Source organism: Haplochromis burtoni, unplaced genomic scaffold (genome assembly GCF_018398535.1).
Source record: "Haplochromis burtoni strain Fernald_Lab_line unplaced genomic scaffold, NCSU_Asbu1 Contig_658, whole genome shotgun sequence".
NCBI classification, from domain to species: domain Eukaryota; kingdom Metazoa; phylum Chordata; class Actinopteri; order Cichliformes; family Cichlidae; genus Haplochromis; species Haplochromis burtoni.
In genome coordinates, this window is record NW_024583019.1 from 100,697 (window position 1) to 115,513 (window position 14,817).

General features: G+C 38.3%; 1 protein-coding gene and 1 long non-coding RNA gene across 4 annotated transcripts in view; one reads left to right on the top strand and one right to left on the bottom strand.

Moving 5' to 3' along the window:
* The window catches only part of si:ch211-243j20.2 (uridine-cytidine kinase-like 1), a 29,549-nt gene that overhangs the window by 11,960 nt on the left and 2,772 nt on the right, over nt 1–14,817 (top strand). For 2 of the 3 annotated variants that reach the window (XM_014329974.2, XM_005949381.3), the window contains exons 5-14: nt 906–977; nt 5,368–5,557; nt 5,649–5,710; nt 9,393–9,412; nt 11,070–11,168; nt 11,822–11,915; nt 12,603–12,665; nt 12,861–12,983; nt 13,224–13,331; nt 13,837–13,993. In XM_014329974.2, coding sequence (XP_014185460.1) covers nt 906–977; nt 5,368–5,557; nt 5,649–5,710; nt 9,393–9,412; nt 11,070–11,168; nt 11,822–11,915; nt 12,603–12,665; nt 12,861–12,983; nt 13,224–13,331; nt 13,837–13,993 — 988 coding nt within the window. Of the gene's footprint in view, nt 1–905; nt 978–5,367; nt 5,558–5,648; nt 5,711–7,593; nt 7,611–9,392; nt 9,413–11,069; nt 11,169–11,821; nt 11,916–12,602; nt 12,666–12,860; nt 12,984–13,223; nt 13,332–13,836; nt 13,994–14,817 lie in introns of all 3 variants that reach the window. The other variant, XM_014329975.2, reaches the window with a different exon arrangement.
* On the bottom strand, nt 13,615–14,512 carry LOC102302628. The gene is made up of 2 exons (XR_317530.3): nt 14,446–14,512; nt 13,615–14,035 (listed from the first exon to the last, which is right to left on the bottom strand). It is a non-coding gene; the product is annotated as an uncharacterized LOC102302628 (long non-coding RNA).

The window sequence follows — 14,817 nt, forward strand, 5'->3', positions numbered from 1 at the left end:
AGGACAATTTGACAGAATCAAGTAGATGCAGGCTTTTTTTTTTCTTTTCTTTTCTTTTCTTTTTCTGCTCACTCTGTTGGTTTTTGGTTTTTGCCCTTCTCCCCCGTCCCTCTTCTCAGCTGTTTCTCTTTCCCTCTTTCTTTCTCCCCTTCTTTCCCCCAGTAAAGTCTGTCCTGTATTCAGTAAGTGAAAATAAAATAAACAATAAAAGGTGAATCAAATGGACAAAAAACAAAACAAAAACAGAACTCATGTGCCTTGAAATGTAAAATATCGCATAGATTCTTCATATATTTCTTTTTATTTTATTGTTTGTACCCTGACTCTCACCCTCTGACTCTGATTTGGATAACCAAAACAAAAAGTAAAGATGGATTATTTCAATTTGTGTGGAAGAAGACTCTTTTACAGACATCTCTAATTCTCTTAGATCCATAGTTAACAGCTTAAATTTAACTGTATAAACAAAACATTCGATTTATTTTTGTGTTTCAAAGTAAAAGGACATTAAATAACCAGCATGAAGAATGAATACTTTAAAAATATATTTGGGTAAAAAAAAAAAAGGAAACAACTTCTTTCTGACCTTCAAGTGTATTTTTTCTTAATTAAAACGCATCCGTATTGTATCATAAATGTTTAATTTCACACTCGTTGTAGCTCATTAATTGTGAATAATTTTCATATCCTCACTTATGACACTGAAATTATTTTTAGTTAATGAACCACTTAGTTCAAGGTGTCCACACAGTGCGGGGTTGGAGGATTTTGACCCCTATCCCTTTGTAACTAATAACCTAAGAAACATTGTGTTCACCAGTACAATCAACATGAACACACTGCAAGTGCAGCTTCAAGTGGGGGAAAAAATGTGAACCTGTCCTTAAATTTGTCCTCTCTTACAGAAAACTGTGTATGGTGCTAATGTTGTCATCTTTGAGGGAATCCTAGCCTTCGCCAACAAGGAGCTGCTCAAGGTAAGAATATCAGTATCCCCTCCACTCTGTTTTACTTTTCTTTTACATTTTTCTTCCTTAGAATATTTCGAATGTGCGTGTCTGAGGCACCAACAGCCACATACCACATCACTTAAATCACCTGTGATGCTTGGATTGAACTTCAGCTCGTTGTTGATGCTAAAATGAGTTGTTGAGATGTGATTGGCTGGTCAGTGTTAACAAGAAGTTGAGTGTATGTTCATATTTATGTCATAATAATAATAATGGTTATAAATTTTATTTATAAAGCGCCTTTCAAGACACCCAAGGACACTTTACAATAGGATAAAACACATAATGGAAAAATGACAAAATGAAGAACAATAAAACAAAAGCACAAGATAAAATTAACAAACAGTGGGTTCACAGTGAATATGCAGATTTGAACAGATGGGTTTTGAGTTGAGATTTAAACTATGGGAAAGGACCAGTGTTCCTTATATCTGGGGGTCGAGCGTTCCACAGCCTGGGAGCAGAGCAGCTAAAAGCTCTGCTTCCCATGGTGGTGAGGCAGAAGGAAGGCACAGCAAGCTGGATAGAAGAATATTGAAGTGAGCGGGCAGAAAAGGTGGTGCTTAACAAGTCAGAAAGGTAAGGAGGTGCGAGGTTATGAATGGCCTTGAAGGTGAGCAGAAGAAGTTTTTATATTATCCAGAATTTCACAGGGAGCCAGTGAAGTTCCTGAAGAACAGGGGTGATATGCTGGTAGGAGGGTGTGTGTATATTTATCTGGACTATAAAAATAGGATGTGATGCAGAAATTGACTCAAATTAAGCTTTATTTTAAAAGTTTGCTTTTTAGGCTCCTAAAGCTGATATTTACATCCATTTTTATGGATGTGTAGAGAAGACTAGTGCTAGGAGGCTAAGGAGACACTGCCATCATTGCAATGCTCTTGAGGGTCAGAGGGAATAAACACTTATAAAAAGAGGCATTCTTCATTGCTAATCAGTCCTGCAGTCACTCTCTCCAGCCTCTTCTATTGTGTATGAGTGAGTGTGAGAGAGCAGGAGAGCCGGACTGTGATGATAAGACAGGCAGCCTCTCCTGAGACCCGGCTGTGTAGCTGATTACCATCTGATTAAGTTAATAACAGTCAGCGTCTCTTGTGATCAATGGTGTTTTTTGTCCATTCTTGTAATTGAATTCAATTACAGCTGCAGATCCGATATGCTAATAAAGAGGTTTGCTTTAAGAAACCAAGATGTTGCAAAAGGACATGGTTAATAATAGGATTTGGTGCTTCTCTCACGCTATCAAACCATTGTGGCCAGTGTTGCAGATCATTATGGAAGACTGCTTCATAGTAGGAGGAATTTTCAGTTATTGTGATGAAGCAGCTTGTTTTTCAGATAATTTATTCATTGGATTTTCTAAAGATGTCATGTTTTTGTCTGTATGTTGTTGATCTGAATTTGAATCATGATTGATATATGTATTTTCTAAATGTCAGTAGCTGTTTTTGCAGATTAAATTTGCATATGTTTTATAATAGATCTTTTCCATCTCGCTTCCCCCGTTCATTTATTTAGGCTTAATAAAACACTACTAGCACAGAAAAATATTATTTGATTCACTACATCAGTGAAGGGTTCATTCAAATGATTTTCTTGGATAATACACACGTGCCTTCCATATTATTTTATATTTTATTTAAAATCAAGTTGAATTAACTTGGAGTCCTTATCTTTCTATCCTGCCAAACACAAACAGTGGCTGCAGTAATGCATTTGTCACATGAGACAAAACAAATCTTAAAGAATTTTATTTTCAAACAATTAGAAGCCAATCAAAATAAAACTTCATTTGTGCCAAATTCTGCTCTGTAGCTGTTCTTGTTTTGGTTTTTGGCTCAAGGTTTCGTCTTACAATACATAATACACAAAGTGGGTGCACGTGGTACCATTAAGACCATCTTATGTGAGAATGGACATCAAATGGTCTTTAAAATGACATCTGACCTGCCTGTGCTAAAAACAAAAGAAGTAGTTCCTGAAGTCAAAGCAGTGCTGGCACAAACCATCTGCATAGACAGCGTTGGACACCGAGCCAGTGGTGTTTTTTCTTTGTTGGTTTTTCATTTTTAGGCATATTTCCAGTAGAAAAATGTGCAGTTTTAATTTAAAAAAAATTGTTTGAGATTATTTTTTGTTTGGATTGAACAATAGTAAGTGTAGAGTAAAAGATTTTGTGTATTGTTCCTGATACAGATATAGCTTTTCATTTTTCAGTTGTATACATGCCCAGTCCTGAACCCACCAGCAATAATGTTTGTATGATATGTTGTGTAATCCTGCACTTGTACTTAAACCAAAAAAATCAACAAATTTCCACCTTTTCTTTACTATATCATAAATGTCATCAACGAATCCACAAATTTCCCTGGTGTTCATTGCTCATTGCACATTCAAGGCTTGTAGCTGCATCAAAGGAAAACTTTCCAATTTTCCAGCCTCATCACTTTGGCAAAAGAAAACTGGGAGCTTTCCTAGGTTAGGAAATGATCTAGAGCCACAGCCTTGCTGTCTAACCTTTGGGACCAGGCCACTCTTCATTCACCTGCTCCAAGCTGACAGCACTGCTTATCCAGCAACCTGCCACCTTTTTGGTTGGTCAGTCTGTCAGATTTACAGCAGCCTGAACTGCCAGCCAGTGGCTTTTTGTGCAACTGAGTTATAACTGCGCTCCCACTGCCGTCCTCCTCTAAATCACACACAGACTTCTTTTAATTTCAAAAGTCATCAATAGTTCTTTGTGTTGCCTCCTTGTTGTCCCACCTTTGTTGTGATGCTGCCCCATTGATTTTTGTCTTCTGTCTTCTGGCTTTGCTGAATTGAGGTTCAGTTTAGTGGAGCTTAGTTGGTGGATCGGGGCTGACTTTCTCTTTGAAGCTGCAATGATAACTGGTGTTTCCTCAGATTCTTCAGCATGTCCCGACCCCAGCGTCAAGCTTCCGATGTAAAAATGTCAAATCATTGAAGCAGCTCAAAGTGCCTTTTCACGGACACTGACTTTATTGAGACTGAAAAATTAAGTCTGTGCAATTTGTGCTCTTTACTTCCTCTTCTTCTTTAATACATTTATCCTTCTTGTGCAAGATAAAAAATACTATTAATAATATTTTTCACTGAGAGTCGTGTTATGTTATTTTAGTCGCATATAAGGATAAAAAATGGAAATGGGACATTTAATGTCCCACTTTAAATTCTGACTATATCAAGATCAAGTGTTTACTGCAGAGAGCTGGGAATATAAAACACTCCCTAACTGATGGGTAGTGACATTTGTTAGAAGCGTTCAGGCTTTTAAAAAAATAAATATGCAGCTCTCAGGAGTTGTTTCTGTCATTTTTACTCATGCTCAGACAGTAATCTAAGGCTATCAGTAAAATAATGAATAAAACATCTTTCATTCATTGTCTTCAGAAATTCTATGAACGGAAACTTTGTTTTGGCCTACAGAGAACTCTTCAAACATAAATGACTGCAGTGTCCTGCACTACAGCCACTAGTTTATCACCAGAGTTTCTAATTAAAAGCACATACACACACCAGAGCTACATTTCAGGGGCAACTGTGGATCAGGAGGTCATTGATGATGAGGAAGGTTTGTGGTATGATTCTTAGCTCCTTCAGTCTATATGTCAAAGTTTCTTGACATACAGTCAAGATATACAGATATAGAGTCAAGTTGCAACATATTTCACCTTAGAGAAGTGACCTCAGTGGATCCAACAGTACTCTGCATAAGTAAAGTATGTGTAGTGCAAAAAGAGATGCCTTTGAATGGGATTCAGCCTGTTCACACAAACTCCAAAGTTTTATGTACTCAGCCCGACTAACCATTATTTACAGGGAAATGGCCACAATAACAGAATCCTAGGGGCGGACATATGTTAACAGATGCTATTAGAGGATATAAATATGTCCGCTGCCAGCAATTTAAAAAAAAGTACTGGACCATTGATGGAGCGTCTTGTTAATGTATGTGGGTGTGTGATGCTGTTATCGATACTTTTGCAAATCAAGGAGAACTTGCAGCTTACTGTAGTAAATGGGGCACAGGTGCTTAAACTTTAAGGATACCCAAAAACTTTGCAGGAAAATCCTGCTACTAGTATTGATATAAAACCTGAACTGGTGGTGCCTTTATGGGGCCAGCACCTTAAATGTATTGACCCCATAAAGAGTTACAAAAATATCCTAATGTCAATAATGGTAGTCATTGTGTGTAATATGTATATACATATACAGAAACATGAAATCACTATAAAATGATCAAATAAATGCAGCAAAAGCAAAAAACTGTGCGCATATAAAAATGTTACAGGTCGATGAGTGATTCCTCCTTTTGGCTTTTGTCTGCCAGCTTCTGGACATGAAGGTGTTCGTAGATACAGATTCAGACATCCGCCTCATACGGAGGCTGAAGAGGGACATATCACAACGTGGACGGGACATCAGCGGCATCATCAAACAGTACAATAAATTTGTAAAGCCAGCCTTCGAGCAGTACATTGAGCCCACTGTGCAGGTTGCTGACATCGTGGTTCCCAGAGGTCAGTGGCAGTATTTTTAGTTCACCATAGAAAAGCACAGGAGCGCTCTTCTCTATCAGCACTTTACACGTTGCTTGTTTTTTATGTGCAGGTGGAGAGAACTTTGTAGCTTTGGATTTGATTGTTCAGCACGTACACAGTCAGCTGGAGAAGGTAAGGAATGTTTATGTTTTTATCATTTTGTCATTTGAGGATGTGAGGGATTACTTTGGAAAATTGCAGCTTTAATTGCATGGGTTTATAAAGGATACTATGATCTGTAGTTTCTGCAGACAGGTGGAATGTATTAAAGCTGGCATTAACTATTCCTACATGTTTAGATAGAGCTTCTTATATTTTGCTGACCGACTTTCACTGTAGGTACATATTCTTCTAAAAACTCTAAGGTGGGAATGCCTTTATGATTACTTCAGCACAATCTTTTTTTAACATTTCAAAGTAAGTGTGGTGCTGGCTGGTGTGGAATAGTGTGAACATGGCCTATGGGGCGTTGACGGCAAAAAATTCTTCTTTATTTATTTTTATTTTGGGGGAAATGATACAGAAATAAAAGACGGAGGCAAATTTACCAAAACATCCCAACATCTAAGATTCATCAGACATGTCAGGTCCATAGTTGGGACAAACAATAAGGTGAAGTTTGATTTTTTATTTTTATTTTTTTTAAGTCAGAGACTGCACCTAGGTGTGCATTTGTCCTGTGCTGGATTGCGTCTGTTGTGCGAACACAGCAGACTTTTGACTTGAACTTTCTTTTGAAAAATTGGAAGAAGTTGCAGGAATTTAAACCTGGTGAACAGGATGGGCTGTGGACAATAACACGATGTCACATGCTGCTATTTTTCCCGTCTGATGGTAGAGCACATTAGCTGATGTCATATTTTTCTCCTCTGCTTTAGTAGTTTGGATGAAGTTAAGCGACAGTGGCCTTTATGATAAAATAGTACTAAAAGTAATTAAGGGTACTAAAAATCAGGAAAGTAAAATTCCTGGACACTTTTCCCTTTTGCCATTTGAAGTGATGGAGGAAGATTTGTGACGTCTTTTTATGCTTTTTTTTCCTTTTACACCTCGTGGTTAGAGGTCTTAAGTAGGTACCTTAAATTAATGACCCTTTAAGGAAAGATCGTGTCCTTCATCTTAGCTCACCTCATTGTTCTGTCATGCACTCACTTTTTGATCTACCGCTAACAATGATCTGCTCCACCTTCAGCACATTCAGTCATGGTCGCTGCCGGAACACCCACAGCATCTGTCACATTCACAGGCGTGTGTGCAGTATGTAATAATGAGAAATAGACGGGCACACACAGGTCAGCATGTATATTTTTCTCTTTGCCTTTACTAAAATGACTAAAATATGCCTTTTTTAAATTAAAAAACACATTCATGGTTATATTTATATGGAAAGTACAAAACGTTGGCATTATGCGCTTTCCTTTGTTGGCCAAGGAAAGAATACCAACTCTTCTTTGCCTTCTGAACTGTATTACCACTATTCTTTGCTTGTGTTTTAAATCATTGATATTTAAAGGACGGGGTGGCTCAAGACCTTTGCATAGTGCTGTGTATCCAGAAAGTTGCAGATTTTTAAATCAGTACTTCTGACACGACTGTGGTTTTAGACGACATTATTTCGCACTTGGACATATAAAATTGACAGCTCATGAAATAATTCGCTTGTTTTCACTTGTTGTTTCTACAGTAAAATGAAGTGGTCATAAAAAGCTGATATATGACAGTTAAACTCTTGTCCAGCCAAACATGAAATTAAAGTTCACACTTGAAGTGTTTGTCTGTTCAAATGTACGACTCTCCACAGGCAAACATTTATTGTGTATTGTGAATTTTTTGTTTCTCTTTTGGGAAGAGGTTTATGTTGTGAATGATCCTTTTTTTTCTGACAAGCCGCTTGTCTCATTTTTTGTTTTTTTCTTATGTTTCTCGCTGTTTGCACACACGTGTCTGTGTGTGTGTGTCTCCTTGTACGTGCACGACCCCTCCTCTCCTGGCTGAATGCTGTGTAACCATTCCAGCGTGAGATCACTGTGAGGTACGATTGTTGGTGCTTTTTTTTTATTACCACATCCTCCGAGTCATCTTTTTTCTGCTCTTTTATGTCACTACATTTTCAAGAATGCCTCACTCTTTTATTTGCAAAGACTAAACTGTTTTGTTTTTACTACAAACTCATACACATGTCAGTGCTTCACCTGCCTTTTCACTTAATTCTGTTTTATCACGATTTCATTTCATAATGGTCAGAGGGTTATAATGATTTTATCATCTCTGTCTCTGTTTAATCTTTTATTTGTTTTACTCAGCAGAAATATTTGAATGTATTCATTGTGAAAACACCTAATCAGCCTATACTTTTCAAGTCATGGATTAAAATAAAAACCTGTCATTAAACATCATTTAAAGCGTCATGACCAGTGGCACATTTTGTGTGTAATATTTCTTGTACTGTCATATAACTACGGTATATGACCTGAATAGTGAGTTTAATAGTTTCCTGTAAGTCATTGGAAACCATTGATCATAGTTTAAGTTTAGAAATTGTGATAACAAGTTAATGAATGAGTTATTCACACTTGTTATCTTTTATTTATTCAGGTAAAAGTCTCATAGAGATCCCAGAATTGAAAAAGAAAATGAAATTCCCTTCATTTTGTCCTGGTAGTGAATAGGATCAGAAGCAATCTGGAAAACTATCATCTAGTCTGCTAATGCAGGACAACAGGCAATATTTGAGTGTTTTTGTAGAGCCAGGTGCTATCCACTATGTAATACTGTCTGGAAAATAAAACAATATTGAAACAGGATCTATCTGAGCCAAGACTTCCTGTTCTGTGAACTGTTTATTTAAGCTGCTTAAATATTTAGATTTTAAAATAGAAAGAAAGGAGAAAAGCAAAATCACTGAGAAATGTGTCTCTACTCTCCACATGAATTGTATGCAGACACATCCAGCACAAATGTGATTGGTCAGAAGAAGACAAGTCGTTATGTCCTGTCTTCTATTCTGGACCAACAACCTGTTTTTCATGGTTATGAACTTAGGCAAAATTCTGATTTGGTTCTCTCAGACATAGATTGGCTAGTTTGCTGAAGTTCCTCAGGTCATGTTCACACCTAACCACAACAACATGCAGCCAGCTCGGCGAAGCCTGTGCCAGTTCACATCATTTAAAAAAAAAGAAATGGGACATGTTTTGGTCCAGAGGCACAGAATAGACTTTATGGTGCAGGATAGAGGAGAAAGATCAGTTTTTGGTGTCCACAGGATGCTGTAAACTTGCAGAAAAGCTGGAGTGGAGACCTAAATTATGTGTGATCACAGGTGGTCATGTGCTCCTGTATGTGTGAGATGAAACCTTCAGTTCACCCTTGAACGAAGATGAATTTGCAAGCCTACTTCAGCTGAAGTTTCAGTGGGTTAAATGGTTCAGCAAATCTAAGGTCAGCTCTTAGATGGATTTGTTGAATATGGAGAAATTCCGGCTGCCCTCACAGCTTTTACTGAAACTAATCCCAGTTTCTGAAGTTGAGTCACCTTAAGCGAACCCCACTCATGAGATAAATTGAAGTGAGCGTGCTCCTCAGTGCAGAGCTGGAATGTGTTTTTTCGGTGTTGTACAGCAGCAATGTGGTGAAGCTGTTTCACTGCTAATACTCTTCTCTCTCTTCCTTTCTCTGTTTTGTTTTTTTCCTCCTCTTGTCCCTTTGTGTGTGTGTGTGTTTTTGTTTTGTTTTTTTTTCCTCCCTGTGTTTCCTCCTGCCTTCACCTTTAAACACTTAATCTCACCAAACAAATATCTGTCACCTTCTTCAGAGGAAGATGCGCTGGGATATGTGAGCCTCACCTCGTGCACCTTTTTTCACTGTTGTAGTCTTTAAAGATACAGATTTGTAGTCTTAGATTTAATGCACTCAAGCCTTTTTAACTTGTTAAACTATGCACTACATATTCTGACTGTAGCTAAACCGACACGTTTGCTGGGTTTGATTCCACAAATGTCACAGTTCCATTAATCTAAGCTGTGCACAATTAAAACAAAGCATGCTGTATTTTTCAACAGCAGAGTGTGCATGAAGCAGAATAGTTTCATTGCTCTTTAGTATTCTAAGTAGCATGTGTTTGAAACGGTATGCGCCACATATGCCAAATTTTTAATTTTTTCATGATTGCTTTTATTGTTTTTCTGTTTGTGGCCTCAAGGTCATGGCACGCATTGATTTATTTAAGTGCAAACTTTTATCTGGCATTATGACCAAAACGTTCTGAGAACAAAAGCCTTGCTAGATTTATGAAAGCTTCCAGTGCCACGAACAATGGAGCAATAGAGTTGAAGAGTCCACAGTTTCTAAATCTAAAGACTCTACATCAGGTGAAAAGCCAGGGCAGGATCAAGTCCTTCATTTATTGACATGTACTTTTGCACTCTGAATTTGCCCCTCAGAGCGATGCTGTCGATTCCTGAAGTGTCTGAGGGGGAACACTGATTTAAATAAAGCAAGGCTTTTAATGCTGTGTTTCTAAAAGTCTGGCAGCTGACACACAGAATCAGCTTCTTTCTCGACTTTTGCTTTAAAATCAAAAAGGCTTGTTAAACTGTGTAATGTGGGGCGAGTTACACAAAGATGCCTCATGCTTATGCTGGGGTGGCCAAACGCTGTAATCCCGTAGAGCCGCCCGCTCTACATGTTTATCGTTCGTGTAGGAAGCAGTGCCACTGACATTAGTCCTGATTATAGCAGTTAATATCTACACAGACTGGTGAGATGGATGGACGCCTTGGCTAATTTATTTAAAAAAAGGAAACTCTGCTTATCTTTGTGAAACCGGCCCCTCATCAGTTAACCTTAAAATGTCTGCTTTGCAGAGCGTTTGGTCGTTGGTGTTTGTAAGCAGTGCACTCTCTGTAGTGGTAGGACTTAAGATGCTTGCAGCTTCTTAATATAACCTCTTTGAGCATCGTTCTGTGTCGTGTGATTTTGTGATTATTGGTGTAAAAAGTTGCTCATTGATTACAGATTTGATATTTCAAGGCAGTTAATGAAAATGACACTTGAACCTTTTTTAAACAGCAGATATGAGAACTGATGTGCATCTATTGAAGCCTTTCTGTTTACATCAGGGTAGCTCTGGCTCATCGGTCAGCTGACTGATTACATCACTATGCTGGATGATTATTAGATGTCACTTAAATATAAAAAAAAAAAAACAAATAAGTACAAATTAAATCAATTTCTGAATTAATGAAATGATTTTAGGTTACATTTGTATTAGTACATATTTGAGCAGCTGTACAATACCCAGCCTTTTTGTTCCAGAACCTACAATACTAGTTTGTTTTCAATATTTTCTTTCAGAATAATAAAAAAAGAGATGAAAAATGAACTGATTGGTTCTGATTAGTTAACCTGCAAATCCAGTAAAAGTATTTAGTTGAATGAATGTAGACGCGTCTCTTACTTTGGATGCATGAATGTGTTTTGTTTGCCGCAGATCGGCTCTGGCCTCGGCTCACCAGGGTCAGCCATTACCCAAAACCCTCAGCGTGATGGAGAGCACGCCACAAGTCCGTGGCATGCACACCATAATCAGGTCAGAACGAACACTCTTTCATACGCTCATTTCACAAGCAAAGTCTTGTTAAAATTGGCCAGTGAGTAGGATTTAGAGACACCTAGCTGTGAAGCTGCAGATTTGCAACCAAACCACCTCTCGTACTTTACACGTTCTTACAGGCCTACTGTGGGCACCACTTCAAAATAAAATAAGAGACAGGACCTTTCTATAGTGACAGTTTTCTAAAGCTGCCCGCTGCCTTCATAAATTCACTGAAGATGGCAACAAAGTGGAGACGACATTTCCTTGCACTTCAAAATAAATCACTTCCTGTCAATTCTTTGCCCAGTATTACCAGACTTTAAACTTGCAGGTTAAACACGACGATAAACACGATAACATCATGTTTCATTATATCTTTTTAGTAAACCTAACAGTGTGCAGCAGATCATTTAAACCAGTGCTTGTGTGGTGCAGTCAGCACAGGTGAGCTATAGAGCCACTGCAGTTGGGATGTGGATCACGAGAAGAAAATATTTAAAAGTTATTTCTTTAAAAATTATAATCAAACAGGAGCTTGCTAGTGTAATGGTGACTTTTTATTAGGCCATAAAAAAATCTTTTCTTTTTAAAAAATATAAAAAAGCAGAGGGTCATCCTGTTTGCATCTGCCGTCTGTGTTTGTGTAGGAACAGGGAAACTAACCGAGATGAGTTTATCTTCTACTCCAAGAGATTAATGAGGCTCCTGATAGAGCATGCCCTCTCCTTCCTGCCTCTCAAGGTGAGTTTTTGCATGAAGATTTTTAACTGAACTCCTGCTCTTACTCCTGTAGAGCAGCGGTCCCCAACCCCCGGGCCTCCGTGAGTCGTTTGGTACCGGGCCGCGAGAGTTGAGTCTCAGGTGTGAAATGTATGGTTTTCAGGGTTTTTATCGGTTTTCAGCGTTATTTTGTTATCGTTTTTATCGTTTACTCGGTTTTCCTGGGTCTTTCATGTGTGTTATGAATAAATGTTCTTTTTTTCAGTACCGGTACTAGTTTTATTTTGTTGTATTTATCTGTGACACCTTAAAGGCCGGTCCATGAAAATATTGCCGGGCATTAACCGGTCTGTGGCGCAAAAAAGGTTGGGGACCGCTGCTGTAGAGCACATTTTTTTTACTGTTGCTTATTTAAGCTCCGTAGCAGGTTGGCGTTTCTGTTCTGGACAGGAAGTCTACTAATAACATTTTTAATAGTAGCAGCATCAACTCTTGCCAAGATTTGTCTTGATGCATGCTCAGTCATCCAGCTAGGTTGAATCCATTCATCTGGACGTCGCGTTTTCAGACTGATTGACGAAATGTTTCTCCCACTGAAAATGCTACGTCCAGATGAACAGATTCAACGTTTTGGGATTTTGCTAAGATTGTTTTACTTCAGCCTTTAATTTCCTTTTGTTCCTCTTGGCTCTTTCTCCTCCTCTGCAGTCAGTGTCTGTGGAAACGCCACAGGGTAGCATCTATGAGGGGAAGAGGCTGTGCGGTAACAGAGTAAGTCCTTTAAGATGACATTAACAGTTACTATAATAAGAGGACATTTAACTTAAGATGATAATTTTGCACATATGTAAAGATCTGGAGGAGCCGAAGGTTTAAGTGCACATAAATTTTAAACCTTTTAGTGTTTTCTGGTCCAGATAAACTGCATCGCTCTAATAAACCTCACAAAAATGTCTGTTTTTCCAGATAACGGGTGTTTCTATCCTGAGGGCGGGAGAGACCATGGAGCAGGCTCTGATGGCTGTGTGTAAAGACATCAGACTTGGAAAGATCCTCATTCAGACCAATCATGACACAGGAGAACCAGAGGTGTGTGTGTGTGTGTTTTAGGCAATACTATAAAAGTTTTATCAGTGTGGCAACATTAAAAACACAATTTTACATGTCAGATCTAGCTGGTTCTTCATGTCCGACTCTGTTGTCCAAACAGGATTTAAGTTGCTTGTTTGATTTATTTTTTTCCCACAGTGCTAATTATTGTACAAGTTAGATTTTTATGTTGTATAGATTTAATAAGCTTTCTCACTGTTTTTTCTCTCCATCCTCCAGCTTCATTACCTTCGTCTGCCCAAAGACATCAGTGAAGACTACGTCATCCTCATGGACAGCACCGTGTCCACTGGAGCTGCTGCGCTCATGGCGGTCAGAGTTCTGCTGGTAGGTTGGCCCCACATCTTCACGGCTCAGTTGTTCGTACCTCAAAATACGTGCTAGGTTAATATTGCCTTTCTTGACCCAAGAGCAAAAAGACATTGTTATGCTAACAGACTTTCACTTCCTGGTTAAATAAAGGTGAAAACTGGTGTCCTAAAAAGTGCTGATGTTTTTAAATTCTCTCTAAGCTACCTTAGTGTGATTACTGCAGGGATTAGGCTGTTTGGCCAGCTCCAACCCTTCAGGGCTGAAGCGTCTGTTTCAGGGTAGGGAAACAATGAAATGCTTGTTTTTAAAAGATACCATCAGTTTAATAAAAGTCCTACAGGTGATTTATTTTATCCATTATCAAACATTGTGCAGGCTCAGGTCATTAGTATTTATTACCCTGTGATGCTGCTAATGAAGCCGAAGTTATTATGTAAATATATGAAATTATTCATTCTGCTTGGATGTGTTCTTTCACCGACATCATCTAGAAATAAGTTCTGTGTTTCTCCACATGAAGGACCACGATGTAGCTGAGGATAAGATCTTCCTGTTGTCCCTGCTGATGGCTGAGATGGGGGTCCATTCGGTGGCCTACGCCTTCCCTAAAGTTCGGATCATCACCACCGCCGTAGACAAGGAGGTCAACGACCAGTTCCACATCATACCAGGCATCGGTGAGTACATGCACTCTGGCTTTATCAAAGTTCATTTATCATCTGTTTGAAAAACATTGTAGTTTTAATAGACGATTAACATGATTTATAGAGTTTTAAGCATAATTAGCCCCATAAATCTTCTGGTTTTGCCCAAAACAAAAAAAAGCAGTGTGTTAAGAAACTTTACTGACAGCATATCTAGGGTAAAGTGTCCTGATAAGAAACAAGGACTGTGTCAGAGGCCTTAATGGAAGAAATTAATGGACTTTGCAGAGCTGGAAGAGATCAACAACCAAGTTTTTTTTTTTTTTTTGCACTCTGGCCTTGAAATGTATTTTTTAGCCTTTATTGACAAACAGTGGGAGGCTAGAAGAAAAGGTCACCTATAAATCAATAAGAGGCATTAAAAGGTAAATCATCTGTGAATTACACAAAGTACAAAACCACTGCTGCATGGATGAAAGCCTTACCGTTTGCAGACAAAATCTAGCACCAGCAGAGCGGCTGCAGGGTGTTTGCGAGTTTGGGAAAGCCACAGAAAAGTGGTGTGTTTTAGGTTTATTTAAAGTAGATTATTAGCCAGGATTATAAATATTTGAATAGCAAGGTAAAGGGAGTTATTGGGAAGGTTTACAATGTAAACATTTGCTCGAAAGAGCTCTGTTCTTTATACACACTGTAGTCTCACATCCAAATCAGTGGCAGCAAAGGTGCAAAAATGATCTTAGAAATTTCCCACTGTGATTATAAATGAGCCTCTCTGTATAATCTTATTAAGTTAGGAAAAAGGTAAAAAAAAAAAAGGCAGTTATGTTCTTTAAAATCTTCCATATTCGCAGCGG